This window comes from Mirounga angustirostris, unplaced genomic scaffold (genome assembly GCF_029215605.1).
Source record: "Mirounga angustirostris isolate CCGP_5_RB_7025 unplaced genomic scaffold, mMirAng1.0.hap1 SCAF_8, whole genome shotgun sequence".
Lineage (NCBI taxonomy): Eukaryota > Metazoa > Chordata > Mammalia > Carnivora > Phocidae > Mirounga > Mirounga angustirostris.
In genome coordinates, this window is record NW_026991716.1 from 35,613,534 (window position 1) to 35,630,307 (window position 16,774).

The 16,774-nt window shown below is 56.5% G+C and overlaps 1 protein-coding gene across 1 annotated transcript; it reads right to left on the reverse strand.

Moving 5' to 3' along the window:
* Positions 1 to 1,565: 1,565 nt before the first annotated feature.
* Positions 1,566 to 16,465, reverse strand: KCNK17 (potassium two pore domain channel subfamily K member 17). The gene is made up of 5 exons (XM_045865989.2): positions 16,193 to 16,465; positions 13,141 to 13,255; positions 8,822 to 8,982; positions 8,244 to 8,418; positions 1,566 to 4,279 (listed from the first exon to the last, which is right to left on the reverse strand). Exons 1-5 carry the CDS (start codon positions 16,463 to 16,465, stop codon positions 3,969 to 3,971), a joined length of 1,035 nt encoding a protein of 344 aa, XP_045721945.1. The 3' UTR covers positions 1,566 to 3,968.
* Between the last annotated feature and the right edge of the window lie 309 nt (positions 16,466 to 16,774).

Below are 16,774 nucleotides of genomic sequence, written 5' to 3' on the forward strand. Positions count from 1 at the left end.
AGACCCTAAGGATGGGCTGAGGAGGCCTTGCGGGGGAGGGGGATTGCTGCCCCCTGAACCCCAAGGAACAATTTTAACTGGAGATGAGTTTTGGTTAGCAAAGGGCAAGAGGGTTAGGACATAACAGGGCACAGCACAGTATAGAGGGGAGAAGGAGAGAGGGTCAGTGGGGCCAGGGCCCAGCACTGAGAGTGTCTGGGGTGTGGGGGTGGGAGGGACAATAGAATGAGAGACCCAGCGACCAGTGGCGTGGGTGGTTTAGGGAGAGCAGAGGGGGGCTGTCAGAGGGTCAACTTCAGGCCATTGCTCTCCGGGCCTGGAGCCCAGGGGTGGGGAGCCGGTGAGGTAAGGGTAGAGGGAACTGGGGACGGGGAGAGTCTCAGATAGCTGTTGCCCAGACTATGGGGGTCCTCTGGCTGCTACTGAGTCAAGCCTTCTCTGGCCCAGTTCCTAAAATGAACGGACATCCCTCCCACAGCCAGGCTGCCAGGGCTGGAGGGGCCATGAGGGAAGGACCTGGGGAACTTTGTGTGTGTGTGTGTGTGTGAGGGAGGGAGAGAGAGAGGGAGAGAGACAGATAGATAGACAAAGACAGAGTGAGACTTCCTTGGACCTTTAGGTCCCAGCATTTATGCTTAAGACAGCCCAGGAGAGGGCACCGGGGTGGCTCAGTCGTTAAGCTTCTGCCTTTGGCTCAGGTCATGATCCCAGGGTCCTGGGATTGAGCCCCACATCGGGCTCCCTGCTCAGCGGGGAGCCTGCTTCTCCCTCTCCCACACCCCCTGCTTGTGCTCCCTCTCTCTTGCTGTGTCTTTCTGTCAAATAAATAAAAATTTAAAAATCTTTAAAAAAAAAAAAAAAAGACAGCTCAGGAGATGGTTGGGGCCAGGAACTGCCCTCCCTGAAACATGGTCAACTAGAACAATCCAGACAAAATTCCAGAGGGAATAGAGCCAGTAAGACGCAGAATCCCTGAAGTCAGCCTCATCTTTTACAGATGAGTAAACTGAGGCACAGAAAGGGGAATGGCTTGTGAAGATTACAGAGGGCTTAAAGGGAGAGTCTCCCTGCCCCCATGCCAGGCCCTTACCTCTCTCCTGCTCACCCACAGGACGGGCGGCTGTCCTTGCTTGGCATCCAGTGAAAATGTCATTTTCCCCGTCTTAAAACTGCATTAAAAAGAACAGCCCCTTTCTCAGAGTTGATGGGAGAATAACTCAGTACAAGCAAAGTGCTTACAACGAACAGTGCCTGGCACATAATAAGCACCCCATAAATGTTAGGAAATCATGATGATGACCAGGATGATGACGTGGTGATGACGAATGTCGCTGGTTTAAAGGGAACCACCATGTGACAGTGAGTCTGATCTTGCCCTGGCTGTGCGGAGGCCACAGAACTGGACAGCCTGTCCGGTGTGTGTGGGGGGGGTTGGGGCGGAGGCATAGCAGCCACTGGGGTGAGGGGTCCACCTGTCCCTCTGCGTTGTGGGAGCAGCAGTGGCCGGTCCCCCAGCCCTGTGTTTGCACGCTCAGCATGAACTTCCCCTTCTCTGCCAGGAGGATCCTCTATGACTCACGCGTGTCCAGACCCCCTCATCCTGGCTAGCAGCGTGATGGTGTCAGCCTGGAAGCCCCCCAGGGCAGGGCTGAGTCCCGCGTCATCGCTTGCTCCCTGGAGCCTGCCTGGCCAGCCCCGAGCCCTGAGAGGGGTCAGCACGTAGCCACCAGCCCTGCCTCCTGCCTGGTCCCGGGGCCCACTGTGGGACGCCAGAAGCTGAGATGCACATCACGCCTCCTCGGGGATGACGCACACCCTGCTGCTACTTTACACACGCATCGAATCCCGGGACACAGCCCGGCTCTTATCTCCCTTCCTAGAAGAAGAAGCCGATGCAAGATGTGAAGTGATTTGCACGGGCTCTACGGCTCAGAGAGGCCCGCGTTCCCTCCGCTTCAAGGTGGTGCGAGGGAACGAGTGACCTGGTTGCTTGTCTGCACGGGGCGGGACAGCTTTCTCAGGCTGCCATACGACGCCAGCAGCACGCCTCCTTCCCCTCCCTCTCATCTGCGACGGCAAGACCTCACTGCGCCTTCTAGTCTGTGGTTTCTGTGCCGAGGTCTGACTGTTCTTGCGCCTTTCCCAGACCCAGACCTTTCCCCGTGGCTCCCCACATGGTTTCTTGAGGCTTCTCCTCACACCCCACACCGCTCACTCTTCATCTTCGTTCCCACCCCACCACCCCTCTCACTTTCTGGGTGGATTTGTGCCTCAGGGCTCCAGCGACTCCTCTCATTGGCTGTGGGGCAGACATCTGCAGGCAACTGGCCAATCAGAAGCCTGCCTCTGCCCCACCGGGGGTACCACGGGCTTGTTCTCCCCTGGGCAAGGGCGGCCATTGTGAGCATGGGTCTGGGTGTGCGTGGGGTGAAGAGATCGATGGGGGGTGAGAGGGACTCTGTCTAAGAGGCCAGGCATGGGGAGAGAGGGGCTCAAGGTGAGGCAGAGTTGGGACCATGGAAATAAACCCAGCACTAGCCTCTGTCTCTCCCAGTTTTGAGTTAGGGGTCTTCTCTGCGGAGTGTGTTAAGTACAAGGATGCCAGTTCCAGACCCCCGGTGATCTCAGCCTCACCTCCATTTTCCTCTGCCCAGTCTGTGGGCCTTAGGAAGAGGGCATGGACCCTGTTGTTTACTCGCTGGTGTTTGCTCCTGGGGCTGGCCTTGGTCCACTTAGGGCCAGGCCAGATGGCGTAAGCTGGATGGTGTAACAACCCTTCCTTCTTTTTTGGCCAAAAGGCTGCCCCTGACCCAATTTCAGGAGGGCCCTGAGGCCGAGGTGTTTGTCCACAGGGAGGGGCCACATGGAGCCTCTCAGGTCCCTGTGTCACCACAGGTATACAGTGGAGGGGAGCCGAGTCGTAGATATCCACCAAGGCCAAGAACCCAGCTGCCCCCGGTGACCCTCAGGTGTGGCTGGTACTGCCAGGGGCTCCCCGCTGGCCTGGGGACCTCAGTGTGATAAGGAGTGTGCTACCTTAGTAGCAAGCCTAGGCAAGAGACAGAAAGGCTCAGGGGGAGACACTCTATCTACAGACTGCAGTGACGTCTGCAAAGCCTACCTGGCCTTGCAAACTGTGCAATCACAGTCTTCAAATGAAGTGGGGTGGGGTGAGGCAGGAGGAGCCCACTGGCCTGCCCCTGGCTTTGCCCTGGTGTGAGGAAGCCCTAGGGCAAGGATTCAGCAGTCAAACGGGGACCAGCTGCCTGCTGGCTGTATCAGCCCTGACAATGATCTGCAAATCTTCAGTGAGTTTACCTAGAAGGTCTCTGGAGGTGGAGGAGGAGTTGTACTTCAGCCTTCAACCCATCCCTTTCACCAGGGAGTCCTGGGCAAACTCACCTGGGAAGGGAGTAGATTCTCACTGTGTGTGTTTCGGTCTCAGATGCTGCCTTTGTCTCTGGGTGTGTATGTCAATTAGAATTAGCTGTGGTTGTGAGTGACAGAAAAGCCCAAACAATACTGTAGTCAATAAGACCGACATTTATTTCTCTCTCACATAAATGAAGTCTGGAGGTATTCAGTCCAGGTTTGTTATGGTAGCTCTGCCACCATCAGGAACCCGGGTTCTTTCTATCTTACTGTGTCACCAATCTCAAACACGGCCTCTACCTCACAGTGCCATGTGGTTGCCAGAGCTCCAGCCACGATATCAGCATTGCAGCCAGCTAGAAAAAGGAAATAGTGAAGAGGAACACCTCCCGCCCCGCTGCGAAAAGTCACATTCATAAGTCACACAGGATACTTCTCTGTGGATTCTATTGGGCAGAATTTAATCATATAGCTCCAAATAGCCTCAAGAGGAGATTAATAAAAAACGTAGTCTTTAGTCTGAGTGGTCATGGGCTAAGCTTAAAACCAGGGGTCTTGTTGCTGAGGAAGAAGATGGAACACATACTGGAGTAGAACTAATTGTCCTTTCCACAGCATGAGACGTGAGTAGAAGGTTCTGGATGCTGCATGATTCCCATAGGCTCCTCCGGATGGCAGCCTGGCTGTGGTGAATGGGGTTCTGCCTCCCCATCTGGGTTCTGTCTCCAGCTTTGGGACTTGAAGTTCTCTTTGGAGCTGTGGTGGTAGCAGGAACACGATCTCCCTGGCGTCTCCAGCAGGGAGAGGATGAGTTTGATGATCAGGGCCAGCCACGCCATCCCAAAGAGGATCCATAGGGACACTGTATTCTTGTACCATAGCGGGTACCTCCGGGAGGGGTCCATCCCTGGGGGGAGAGGCAAAGTAAGAGGATGGAGGCCTGGGAAGGTCAAGGCCACATTCCCAAACAGAAACAGACACACATGACTTGATGCATATGAGCAGAATATGGGAAGTTCAAATTGATTGGAGATTGCTGGCCTTGTGGCCACCTCTGTAGGACTCTAGGAAGCCTCCTTGGGTTGATGCCTTGGGTTTGGAAGCTAAATTTCCTCTTTGGCTTTCTGACAGATTCTGCGCTCTATCCCAGTGGTTCTCAAAGTGGGGTCCCTGGACCAGCAGCAGCAGCATCACCTGAGAGTTTGCTAGAAATGTAAATGGTCGGACGCCACTCCAGACCTACCGAATGCAAACTCTGGGGGTAGGCTCAGCAATCTGTGTTTTAATAAGCCTTCCAAGAGATTCTAATGCCTTCTCTGTTGTTTGCCTGTCTCTGTGTTTGGTTTCCTCATATCTAAACAGAGGCAACTTGCCAGGAGCTTTAGGAAGCACAGAGGGAACTGCAGGAGTTTGTATCCGCCTCGGTTCTTCCTAGCTGTGTGACCGTCATCTGTCTGAATGCCCCTCCCCTGTGAAATGGGGAAGATGATTATTTTCCAAGGCCCTGGTTTTTGGGATGAAATCATAAACTCTTCTCCCAAGGTCCTTATCTACTCCTCCAGCCTCGATTTGCACACCTCTTCCCACTGAGGGCTGTGCTTGTCACTCTGGGCTTTCCCCACTTCCTCCGTCTATCATCAGTCCTGCCTTTGCATTTGCTGTCCTCCCAGCTCAGAATGCTCTTCATTTCCAACTCCTCTTGGCTTAGTTAACTTCCCCTCATCCTGCAGATAGATCTCAGCTAGTCTTCACTCCCAGAGATGAGGCTGAGCCCCTCTGTTACACTCTCTCCCAGCCCATGTACTCTGCCGGCTAAGCTACTTATTCTCTCTGGGCCTTGACTTCCTCATCTATAAAACAGAGACAACAAGAGGTCCACCTTCCAGGACCAGCTTCAAATATCTAAGGTTTTCAGAATGGTGCTTGGCACATAACAGGTACCCAAGACCTGGAGTTGGGCGATTGTTTTACTCACCATTAGACCCCCACAAGGGTGCTCCCAACATTGTCAGGACTGGATAAGCAATGGCAGAGGGAAGGGACAGATGGAGGTCATTGGAGGCTTAGCCTGCTCCATAACTTAATTTTTCCCTCTTTCCTAGGGGTCTATCTTGCCTCCCTCATCAGATCGGGTTTGTTCAAAGGGCGAGATCTGTCTTCTTATTTCCTCAGCATCCTTATCTGTCTTCTGTCTTCAGAAAGAGATCTGTCCCACCCACCCCTCTGTCCACTCCCATCCTGCCCTGCTGGTCCCAAGACAACCTCTCTTCCCAGTCACTGAAGCCTGGGCCCCTCTCCTGGGCCCCAGCTCGGGAATGAGCCTGCAGCCCTTGACCCCACCTCGCCACCTGGCAGGAGCCAGGATTGGATTAAGCTGATTGGGTTATGGGGCCAAGATTCCGCCGGCGGTCCCAAATGAGATCAGCAGTGAGCCAGCTCTCTGCCCCTGCCACCCACCAGTTCGGCTTGCTCCTGGCAACTGAGGGGGAGGAGGTGTCCTTCTCCGGTTTGATTTCATTGTTTTAGCCAAAATCGTAAGTGGCGGGAGATCTGGCAGCTGGCAAGGCGCTTCAATGAGTTGCAAATGCAATTGGGGGATGTGGGGGTATGAGGCCGGGGGGGCACAGATGGCTGGGACTGGGGTGCCGCTCTTGGCCACGGCCTTCGGGGAAAGAAGAGCGGCCGTGAAGACAGCACCCCTGTGGTTGCTGATACAGGGACAACGGGCACCCCGAGTCCAGACTGTGGACCTCAGCATTCCCATCCAAGGAAAGGGTTTGACCTTATCCTTGGAGGACAGAGAAGGTCAAGAGACATGAGGAAGAGGCGGGAGTGGGGTTTGTCCCCGCTCAGCTTTGGAAGATTCTGCAACATAGGTATCCTGGCTTGGGAGTCTGTCTTCGACCTGCTCTTGGCTTGCCTGCTCTAGGACCTTAGTCAACCTCTTTCCCCTCTCTGGGCCTCAGTTTCTGCTTGCAGATGAGGCCTTCAAGTGTTCTGTGTGTGGTGCAGGAGGCTGTGGCAGGACCCATCACATCTCGCAGGCCTGGGTTGAGGCTCTTCCGGCTGAGCTCCTGGTGGCCCAGTTGCAGGGTGGAAGAGGGAGAGCTCAGAGTAGAGAGGGAGGCAGGGCTCAGCCATACAGAGGCCCTTGCCAAAATCATGGATTTGGGACTCGATCCTAAGACTGTGGGAAAACACTGAATGTTTTCAGAGGAGCTGGGCAGGTGACATGATAACACCTGTCACTTTTAAAGGTCCTAAGAGCCAAGGGTAGACAAAAATACAGGCTGCACAAATCCATGGGTGCCATTCCATTGTGCTCTGTGTGAATAGCAACTCCCCTTAGGGTTGTGCAGTGCTAATCTGTGTAGCCAGCCATATGCAACTGCTCTGCCTGGACTAAAGAGATGACAGTGGGAACAGAGAGGAGAGGACAGATCCCAGAATCACTCTCTGAGCTGTGAGGGGGCTAGATGGGGCCCTTGGAACCATTGGGCTCAGCTCTCCTTAGACGCATCTCTCCATTTTGAGGGTAGGAGTGAGAGCATACTCAGCTGGAGGAAACTTCCAAGATGTCCTTCCAGAGCAACAGGCTTCCTCCCAGGATGGAGGATATCGGGAAGGGCCAGCATGAGGCCCCTGACACAGGACCCTTCTTCCCAAGGAAGGAGAGGTTCAGGGAAGGGGGCTCTGCACACAGGTGAGAAGGCCATCACCTAGCCCAGGCCCCCCACTTTATAGACAGGAACACTGAGGCCCAGAGAGGGGGTGTGTGAGGTGGTCTGGAAAGAGTATGAGCTTGGGAGTCAGCGGATCAGAATTCGAGCTAGCTGTGCAATCTCAGGCAAATGGCTTGGCCTCTTTGAGCCTCAGCTTCCTCCTTAGTAAAACGGGCAAAAAATTGTCACTCTAGGTTGCTTGATGAGCTAACTGCTTGTTACTTTGGTAAGACCTCATTTCAATATTCCAGGCAGGGTTCTGTCTCTAGAGATGTGAAGAAGGGCAGGGCTCCTCCCTAATTGAGGGCCAGGGATCTGAGGGAGGGTGTAGAGCCCCTTGAGACCACTGTGTTGGTGGTACCCGTGGCCACTGCTCTTGTGGTGAACCTTCAGGGGAGGACAGCAAAGGGGGATGATGAGGCGGAGCGAAGGGCCCAGCCACCCCTGAAGGCCCACAGAATGTTCCTTTACCGCCACCTGCTGGGCACCTGCCTCATCTTTATTACGCAAGGCTAGAGGTTTCTGGGCCCCTCGCCTTGCCCACACTGGGTGGTGACCGCTGATCTAACCTCACCTTGGGCCTTCTGGACCACACAGCCCTTCCTTGCTGGTGCTCAAAGCTTGTCTGCCCGTTGTTTTCCAATGCAGACTCTCCTGCCTAGTCCCTGTGGCCACGTGGAACAAATGGACCGCGGCCCAGGGAGAGTGGGAAGCTTGGCATTTCATGGGGCAGGGTGAAGTGGGGAGGAGAGACCCCGGGACAAGGAAGGATCAGGGAGGGAGGTCAGGGACTCCCCTAACTTGGTGAGCGCTCATAACAATAGTTGAGCCTCAGACATTTCCAGTGCTTGTCAAGAGGGCCAGGAGTGTGACTTACAGCCAGCCCCAAGCCCTGGGGTCAAACTCCAGGTGTCACTTTTTAGCCGGATCTTGGCCCCATCACACAACAAAGCAGGTTGAACTTGCCAAGGACCGTATCCTTTGGACTTTGGGCCTGCAAACCTCCACGGGGCCTGGCACATAGCAGGTGCCAGCAGACGGAGCGGGCATTAGTCCTCACTAATGCACCTGGGCTCCCCCCCAAACCCCTTGGAAGGCCGGCAGCTGAGTGTCCAGGCCACTCTCCCACTGCCTGCAGGGCTCTCTCACCAATCACGTAGTCGCCGAAGCCCACGGTGCTGAGGGTGATGAAGGCGAAGTAGAAGCTCTCCACGTAGCTCCAGCCCTCCATGTGGCAGAAGAGCAGTGGGGGAAGCAGCAGGAAAAGCAGGAGGCCCGAGAGGAGGGCACCAGCACCTGCCAGCCACCGAGCTTTGGTCGGGTCCTGTGGGTGCACATAGAGCCCTGTGTGGCCACTACCCAGTGCTGGGGGACAAGACAGCCGGGGGGGGGGGCGGTCCAGAGTTGGAGGCAAGGCGAATGCTCCCTGCCAGGAGGAAGGGGCTGCCCTTGCGACCCCTCTACGTAGTCTGCGTTCTCCAGGTTCTTGGGCAAGACCTTGGCTGGCTCATTCCCTTCCTGTCCCCCAGGTACCACGGCGTCTCCCCCACTGATGTCCCTTTATTACTAAAGACCCGCATTCTGGGCAGTGGCCTCCAATCCCACCACATCCCCACCAGGAACCCTGCTTTCCAGAAGTAACCCCTGCTCTTCTGGGCCCCTGATTCCCACTACCTGGCTCATCGTAGCATAACCCGCCCCTCCCCTTACTCCCACAGCCCCTTCACCTGCCAGGCGCCCCCCAGCCTGCGGGCACAGCGGTGCATCCCCCTCTGCATGAGATGCCCCAGTCGGTTGAGCACCACGAGGTTGAGCGGGATCCCCACAAGAGCAAAGAAAATGCAGAAGAGGCGGGCGGCCATCGTTCGGGGGCTCAGGTTGCCGTAGCCTGAGGCGAGATGGAGGCACATCAGGGGCCCTTTCCATCCCCAGGGGCCACTGCTCCTCACCCCCTCCAGACTCGGCAGCTGGTATTTACCGAGACCTTTTGTTCCCGCTCCAGGACTGCGCCTTCATTCCCTCAGTCCCACCTCACAACCGGCTGTCCAAGTGGGGATTACGCCCCATGTTTTACGGACTGGAAAACAGAAGCTCCAGGAGGCTCAGCAGTGTGTGTGAGCGCAAACCCACCAAGTGTAAGACTCCATCCTCTCCCTTTGTTTCCCCCTCTGGGGACCAACAGAAGGACGTGGAGAGGGACACGGAAGGGTGTGGAGCCTCCAGATGCTGCACCTCTGGGACAGACACCATTCCAGCCAGGGCCCTGTTGCCTCTAGGCTCCTGTCTCTGGGCTCCCCCCCCAAGCCCCTTGGAAGTGAGGGGCGGTGGATGGACAATCAGGTGCCCTGGGGGAGGGGGAAGGCTAGGGGGACGAGGCATTCCTCGAAAGAGTCCATCAGCCTGGGCATTCTTTTCTCCCTCATTCCTCTCCATCTCTGTCCCCCCACTTCTTGGTCAGCACCGCTGTCTTGCCTTGAGTCAGATGCAAGCCTGATTATATTGTTTCCCAGGATTCCTCGAGTCTGCTGAGGAAAGCCCAAAGTCTCACCCAGCCAAGCTCATCTGGTCCCCCACTTTCCCAGTTCCGGCCACATTCCTGCCCTGCTGAGTCCCCAGCCCCTTCCTGCCTCTGTGTTTTGAGCATGACTCTCCCTCTACCAAGAGCATAGAAATGGCAGCCCCAGTGCCATGGCTCCCCCAGCCCTCTGCCGGCTTTGAGGGGAACCCACTGTATGGGAATGATTTGTTTCCAAGTCTGCTATTCTCAAGGGCCCCTCAAGAGCATGGGCTGAGTCATAATCAGCTTTTTATTCTCAGCAACTGGCACAGGATCTGACACCTCATAGGTGCTCACCAAATGTGTGTTGAATGAGTTTTAAGAATGAATGAATGAATGAATGAATGAATGAGAAATACAGGAATGAATGAGTCAATAGATGAACAGATGCCCTGCACCCTGCACCCCCTGGGGAGGCAGACTGGGTCAGCACTCCTACATACCCCATGCTCACTTGTATTGGTGGTTTACCTCACTCTCACCTTACTGGGGGGTCTCAGAGGGCATAGTCCCAAGAGTGGCCAAAGCATGCACTCATCTAGAGCATGGGCTTTGGAATCAGAGGTGCTTCCTGTGTTTGAATCCCAGCTCGGCCCCTTGAAGGCTGTGGGACCTTGGGTGAATGGTTTGACCTTTCTGAGCTTCTGTGTCCTTGTCTGTAAGGTGGGTATACATCTACCTCACAGTGTGCCATGGGACAAAAGGAGGCAATGGAGATGTGTCATGGATGGGAATGTGTCCCCTCAAGCATCTAGTATACTGAAGCTGCTAGAGGAATGTTTGCTTCGTGAATGAATGGATGAATGACCCAACTCCACTGCACCAGCTTCTGGTCTGAGGACATCAGCAGCCCCCTTGCTTTAGAACCCCATGCTCCATCTAAGCCACCTCTTACTTCAGCAGGTCTCCCACCTGTCACCTCTTTTCCATTGCTAGTCCAGCCCCAGGACATCCTGAGAGAGCCCTACCAGGAAGGCCTTGTGTGGCTGCCCTGCACCTTCTCCAAAGTCAGGCCTCATTTCCAACCTTTCCAGTCACCTCGTCCTCCTTCCTGTTGCCCAAGCCCAGCAGTCACACTCCTACCTCAGGGCCTTTGCACTTGCTTCCCCAGATATTTACATGGTTTTCTCCCTCATTCTGTTCATGTCTCTGCTTCAAGTTTACCGTATCAACAAGGCCTTCGATATACAATAGCCCCCTTCACTATCAGAGCCCCTTACCTGGCATTATTTTTCTCAAAGCACCTCCCACCCCCTGAATATTGTCTATGTATCTATTTGTTGGGTGTCCTCTTGCACTAGAATGTCAGCACCCCCCAAAGGTAGGGACTTGTCATTTTCCGCTCACCATTGTTTCCCCAGAACTGTCAGGCTCCCACAGCTACTAAGTCTATTTGTTGAATGAATGCATGACTGGATAAGTGAACGAATGAGCAAGCCAGAGATGGAGTTCATAGGTGATGGACAAAGTGGGGGCTCAGGCCTGTCTGGATGGTCTAGAAGTGTTCAAGGACCTGTCAGACCCTATTTCATCTTGGGTCTTGGAAAGTATAGCCTTTACTGGGTGCTGGACCCAGGGCCCCAGGGATGCCAAGGAGGCAGTCCTCTGCTGTGTCTCTCAAATTATTCCTTCCTTTCCTTGTGGAGTGTTCCATAGGTACCCTGTTTCCTGTCTCTGCCCTCCTCCTCCTCTCTCTGCATCCCCTCTGCATGCTCGTGCATGCGTGTGTGGTCAGAATCACAGGGACATGAACTTCCTTACTGTCCACCCCAGAATGGCCCTCTCTTTCTTCCTGTTGTTTAGAATTCCCACTCTATCTTGTAAACCTCCTAAAGGTTTATGCTTAAGAGCAATACTATCCCCTAGCTAGGTTTCAAATTCCAACTCTGCTGCTTATGTGACCTTGGGGAAATTGTGTAACTTCTATGTGCCTCAGTTTCCCCCTCTGTGACATGAAAATAATAAGCCCTATCCTTGGAGATAAGGCCATATGGACAAATCTCAATTGTAAAAGAGCCCCTCAATTGAAATCTCAATTGTAAAAGAGTCCCTCACAGTGCCTAGTACAAGTAGATCATGTGTGCAGGGTGGGGTGGGCTCCCCCTTCCTCTGCCCTTCTTCCCTTCAGAGAGAGCTGCGTCAGGACGAGTAAAGAGGAAGGGACAGGCTACCAAAGTCAGAATTCAGAGGGCCAAAGTCCAGGGTCTGGGGCAAAGGGTGTAGGAGGTGCAGGGTTTAGAGACTAAAGGCCCCCACACAACAGGGAGGCCTCCCTGCAGTGACTGCGCCTCAACATCCCCTCCCACCCTGGGACTCAGTGAGTGCAGGTGGAATGGGTATTTTTGGAATTCATTAACGTGTCAGGGTTTGTTGAGTGTCCACTGTATTGGGGCTTTGTACTAGGCTCAGTGGGTGTAAAGAGGAATAAATACCATCCTGGCTAGTCCTTCCAGGGTCACAGGGTCCGTGGAGTCTGAGGGGCCTCCCCCAAGCATGCTTGCCTCAAGGAGGAGGGCTGCCCAAGCTCCTGCGTAGCCCTCAGACCCGTTACCAAGAAGTATTTGCTGCTTTAAAACTAGATGGAGAGTCCTCTGGGTGCTCCTGCCTGGCTCCACTCTGGGGAGGACGGAGGCTGGGACCCTGGTTCCTGGGGAGAGGATCCTGGCACGCCCAGAGCTGGTGGAGGTGGCCCTGGCCAGCAGTGGTGTCAGCCTGCCACCTGGTGGTAAATCCAGTGTCATGCAGGGAGGGGCAACCCCAAGGGCAGGGGGATGGGGTTCTGCATTTGAGTCATTTCTTGGGTTTCAGAGCTGGAGGGACCTAGGCTGCTCTTCTCCTTCCCTTTCCAGCAGCCCCCAGGCACCTTCCCAAGATAACTTCTACCTTTGCTCTCTTGAAGGCAGGGCTAGGGAGACGGGATTGAGATCTGGCTCCAGGGGTCCCTGTGTGTGAGGGAGGAAGTGGGCTTGGAGAAGATGGTGAGGAGGGTGAAGGGTGCCACAGTGAGCTGGGGAGAGGCTTCCAGGAACGGCCACCTTTCCCCAATGCTGAGAAGAGGGGCCGGAAAGGCTCTTTTTAGATTTCGGCCCCTCCCTCCTTCCTAATTTTCCCTTGCCCCTCGTCTCCACCCCTGGGCTCAGTGTTGGGTGGGCTTGGCTCTGGACACTTATAAAGTTGAGAAGCATCTTTACTGCTGCACAGGGGAGACCCCCTGCTTCCTGAAAGGTTGTGTGAGGCAGAGATCCTCCAGAGCAGTGCTTCTCAAATGTGAGTGTTGCACACAAACCTCCTGGAGACCTTGGTGAAATGCAGAAACTGATTCAGCAGATCCCAGGGGAGACCGAGATCCTGCCCACAGGCAGTGGCCACACTGCAGGGCCTGACTACGCTTGGAGTCACGGGGCCCTAGTGACCCCTCTAAAAGGCACTGGTCCCCTGCCCCCCATCCTCTAGGGGGAGACCAGCTTCCCCAGTCCCACCCACTCTTACCAATGGTGGTGACGGTCGACACGGAAAAGAAGAAGGAGCCCATGAACTCCCAGCGTCCCATGCTGGTGGTGTTGCCAAGGACAATGTCCCCACTTTGGTATGCTTGGATGATGCCCTGGGGGAGAGGCTGCAGTGACCACCAGGCTCTGTGGGGCAACTGGGCCCCTGCACCCAAACACATACACATGTGTGCATGAATACATGCGCATGCGTGTGTGTACAAACACACACACACTCACACACACACACACACATTCATGGACATTCAACCACTCTGCAATCTCAGCCCTTGCAGGGCAAGTAGGTTCTTCCCCTCCACCCAGGGCCTCGCCAGGGGCAGGGACCATGGGGACAGCTCCTTCCCTTCTTTACCCTAGACCCCAGGTCAGCTCAGGGTGTCTCACCAGCTGGAAGAACACCATTCCATCCCCCCTCCCCTGCTCACTCCCATCCTTGCAACGAGCACTGCCAGGCAGGACACGTGGTGTTCTAGGGGACCCGGAGATGTAAGAGACAGGACCTCAGTCCTCAGCGGGACAGGGACAGACTTAACTCATACAGTGCAGCCAGTGCAGCTTTGGGCATTAAGGCGGTAGAGCTGCATGACCCTGGACAAGATACCCAACTTCTCTGTGCCTCAGTTTCCTTATCTGTAAAACGGGAATACTAATAGCACCTACTTCATAGAGTTGTTGTGTGGGTTAAATAGGCTATTCGGTGTAGACTTAGAACAGTACCTGAGACGTGGTAAGTGCCAGTGGTTGCCATCATCCTCATGGTTACAAATATAATAATAGGAATGCAAAGAGGAAAGGTGTTCATTCTGCCGGGGGTAGGGGCAGAAGTCTTCATGGAGGGGGTGAGGTTTTAGCTGGGCCTTCTCTGAGAGTTGAAAGGGACTGCTCCTGGTGGAAGGACATTTAGGGAGATTTAGGGATTCCTGCGGGGCAGGACTGTGCCTGGGATTTAGTACAGGGAGACTGAAAGACAGGTGGGAGCCAGGTCATGCTTGGCTCTGCCATGCCAGGGATGGAGCAGCAGGCCTCTCCCAAGGTCACCGAACAAAGAGGAGGCAAGATCCGGTTTGTGTGTTCCCTGGCAGCTGGCAACAGAGGTGTGAGCAGACCAGAAGGGGAGAGAGCCTTGTAGGGGCGAGTAGCCTGCATCCTGGCGGAGTGGTCCAGGAGGAACCGAGAGGAGATACTCAAAAGCCTAGGCCGTTGGCCCTATTTGGTGTGGGTAGTGAGGGAAGCCTTTAAGACCACTGTGGGAGTGTGTGGATGTGGGGCCGATGACAGAGATTTGGAATAGGTGGAGGTGCAGGGCTGGGAGGAGGAGGGCTGCTTGCTCTTGACCTTGGGGGAATCTGAGGAAGTTGCATGTACCTGTCTGTCTGTACTCAGTGGGAGATCTGGGCTTCGGACACACCAGATCCTTATCTCGGGGATGGTGGAAGCCACGGGATGGTTGAGGAAGGGGCGAAGTCGAAGTGCGTGTGGAGCAGAGGGGGTTGGAGGGGAAGCTAAGGAGATGAAAGCCCTGCAGGAACTTTGGGGAACACCCCCCACAGATCCGCACCAAGCCCCATCTTGGTGGTTAACAGGCCCAGCTCCCTGGCTATGCAGCCATGTACTTGTATTTAACCTCTTTGAGCCTCAGTTTCTTCATCTCGGAAATGGGATGTAGGTGAGGATGAAATGAGTAAATGCGAGTTAACCCCCCGGAACAATGCCTGACACACAGCGAGGGCTCTGCAGAAGCACTCTCTGCTATCATGGCCATCACGGTCATCCTCCCTGGGCCAGTGCTGCAGGTAAGGAGGTTCAGCACTTCTGCAAAAGGGGTACGGCCCAGCCTCCAGGACGAGGCAGTTCCGCTGCATTTGTGAAAGTGTAGAGGTGGGGGGTGGGTGGAGGTGCGACCTGAGGTCTTTAGCAGAGACAGTCTTCCTGCTGCCCAGTCAGCCCAGTCCAAGTGCTCAGGACCCTACCACTGTTCCAGTGCAGGGTCACTTCCCACCCAGAAACGTTTCCCTGCCACCTTCTGGGGACTGGCTTCGGAATGGCCGCTCTGGGACTCAGGCCCTGCCCTCCTCGATGGAGGCGGCGCCAGGACTGCGGGTCCGGCATTTGGGGCTAGGGACACAGCTGTCTGGGTCCCCGGACCAAGGGAGGTCCCGGGACGTTAAAACATCCGCCAGTTCTGGGCGGGTCCCGGTCGGCTGTGTCCTGCCCGGAGTGAAAGGAGACCTCCATCCATCTGCGATCCCCCCCTTCCCCAAGAACCCTCCCCTGCCTCTCCCCTCCCCCACGCCCCGCTGCGTCCCCCACTCCCTGAGCAGTCTCTGTGCTCCGGGACCTCTGGATCTCCCGGACGCGTCCAGCCCGAGTCCGAAGACCCCGAGTAGAGCGGGATCAGCCAAAGAGCGCCCCTGTGAGTGCCCCCCGCTTCTCTCAGAGCGGGTCTGTGCACTTCGAGCTCCCGGCCCCATACCACTCACCCGCTGGGACAAGAGCGCCCTGTACCCTTTCCTACCCCAAGACTCCCACTCAGCGCATCCCCAGACACTGCCCGTCGCCCCCTGTTCTCCTCGCCCCCCCAGGTCGCATGTTTGCACTCTCTGTGCAAGGCCTCAGGCGCGCCCTTCCGTCCTTGGCCCGCGGTGCGACCCCGACACAGCGGCGCGCGGGCCCGGTGGGACCCTCGCCCCGCCACCTCCCCGGCCGTGCGAGCGCCCCGCCCCGCCAGCCCCGGACCCGGGTCGGCGCGCCCCCCGTCCTCCCCATGCTCACATTCCGGTGTTGGCGCCTGGCAACCCTCTCCACGGGGCGGGTCGTGCCCTCTCCGCCCTACCCGGGCACTGAGCGCCGCGCCCGCTTCCCTCCCGCCGCGCTCCAGCCCGCCCCTCCAGCCCCCGCCCCCCCAGGAGGTCCGCGTCGAACCCCTCCGCCTCTCTGTGCCCTGAGTGCTGCCGGCGGGGCCCGGGCCGCAGCCAGGGCGTGCCCCCTCGCCCCCGCGTGCCCCCCGCTCGCCCGCCCCGCTCGCCCCTGACCCGGATCAGAGAGTCCAGCGCCGGGCCGTCCAGGCACGTGAAGTTCTGCAGCAGCGCCCACTTGTCGCGCTGGAACCTCGCGCTGGAATCGCGCGCCGCGGGGCTCTCCAGCACCCAGAACACGCCGGTGCCCAGCGCCAGGTAAACCAGGTAGGCGAGCAGCAGGAGCAGGGTGCCCGGCACCGCGCACTCGGGAGCCCTGTGGTCGGGCGTCGCCCGGGCTGCGGGTCTGCACAGAGCCAGAGAGGCAGGGAGGCCTGGGCCTGGAGCCATGGGCCAGGTCTGAGTCGGAAAGAAAGGGCTGGGAGCTCGGCTGGTCCCCTCCTCAGCCAACGCCTGTCTGTGGCCAGTTTTCTCAGCAGAGGAGGCTTGCTGGGGAATGGGACAGCCCAGCCCCACCCCGCACCGGGATCCAATCCCAGGGACAAAATGAGGCCGGAGCTGTGGGCATCTGGCCCCGCCTTGAGTGTGTGTGGTGTGCTCATCCCCCAGGCCTAGCTCAGGGAGAAGGGGAGGGCTGTGGGGTGACCACAGGCCTCAGAAGGAAGGGGCCAGAGCCCCCCAGGGTGTCCTACTGTAGGG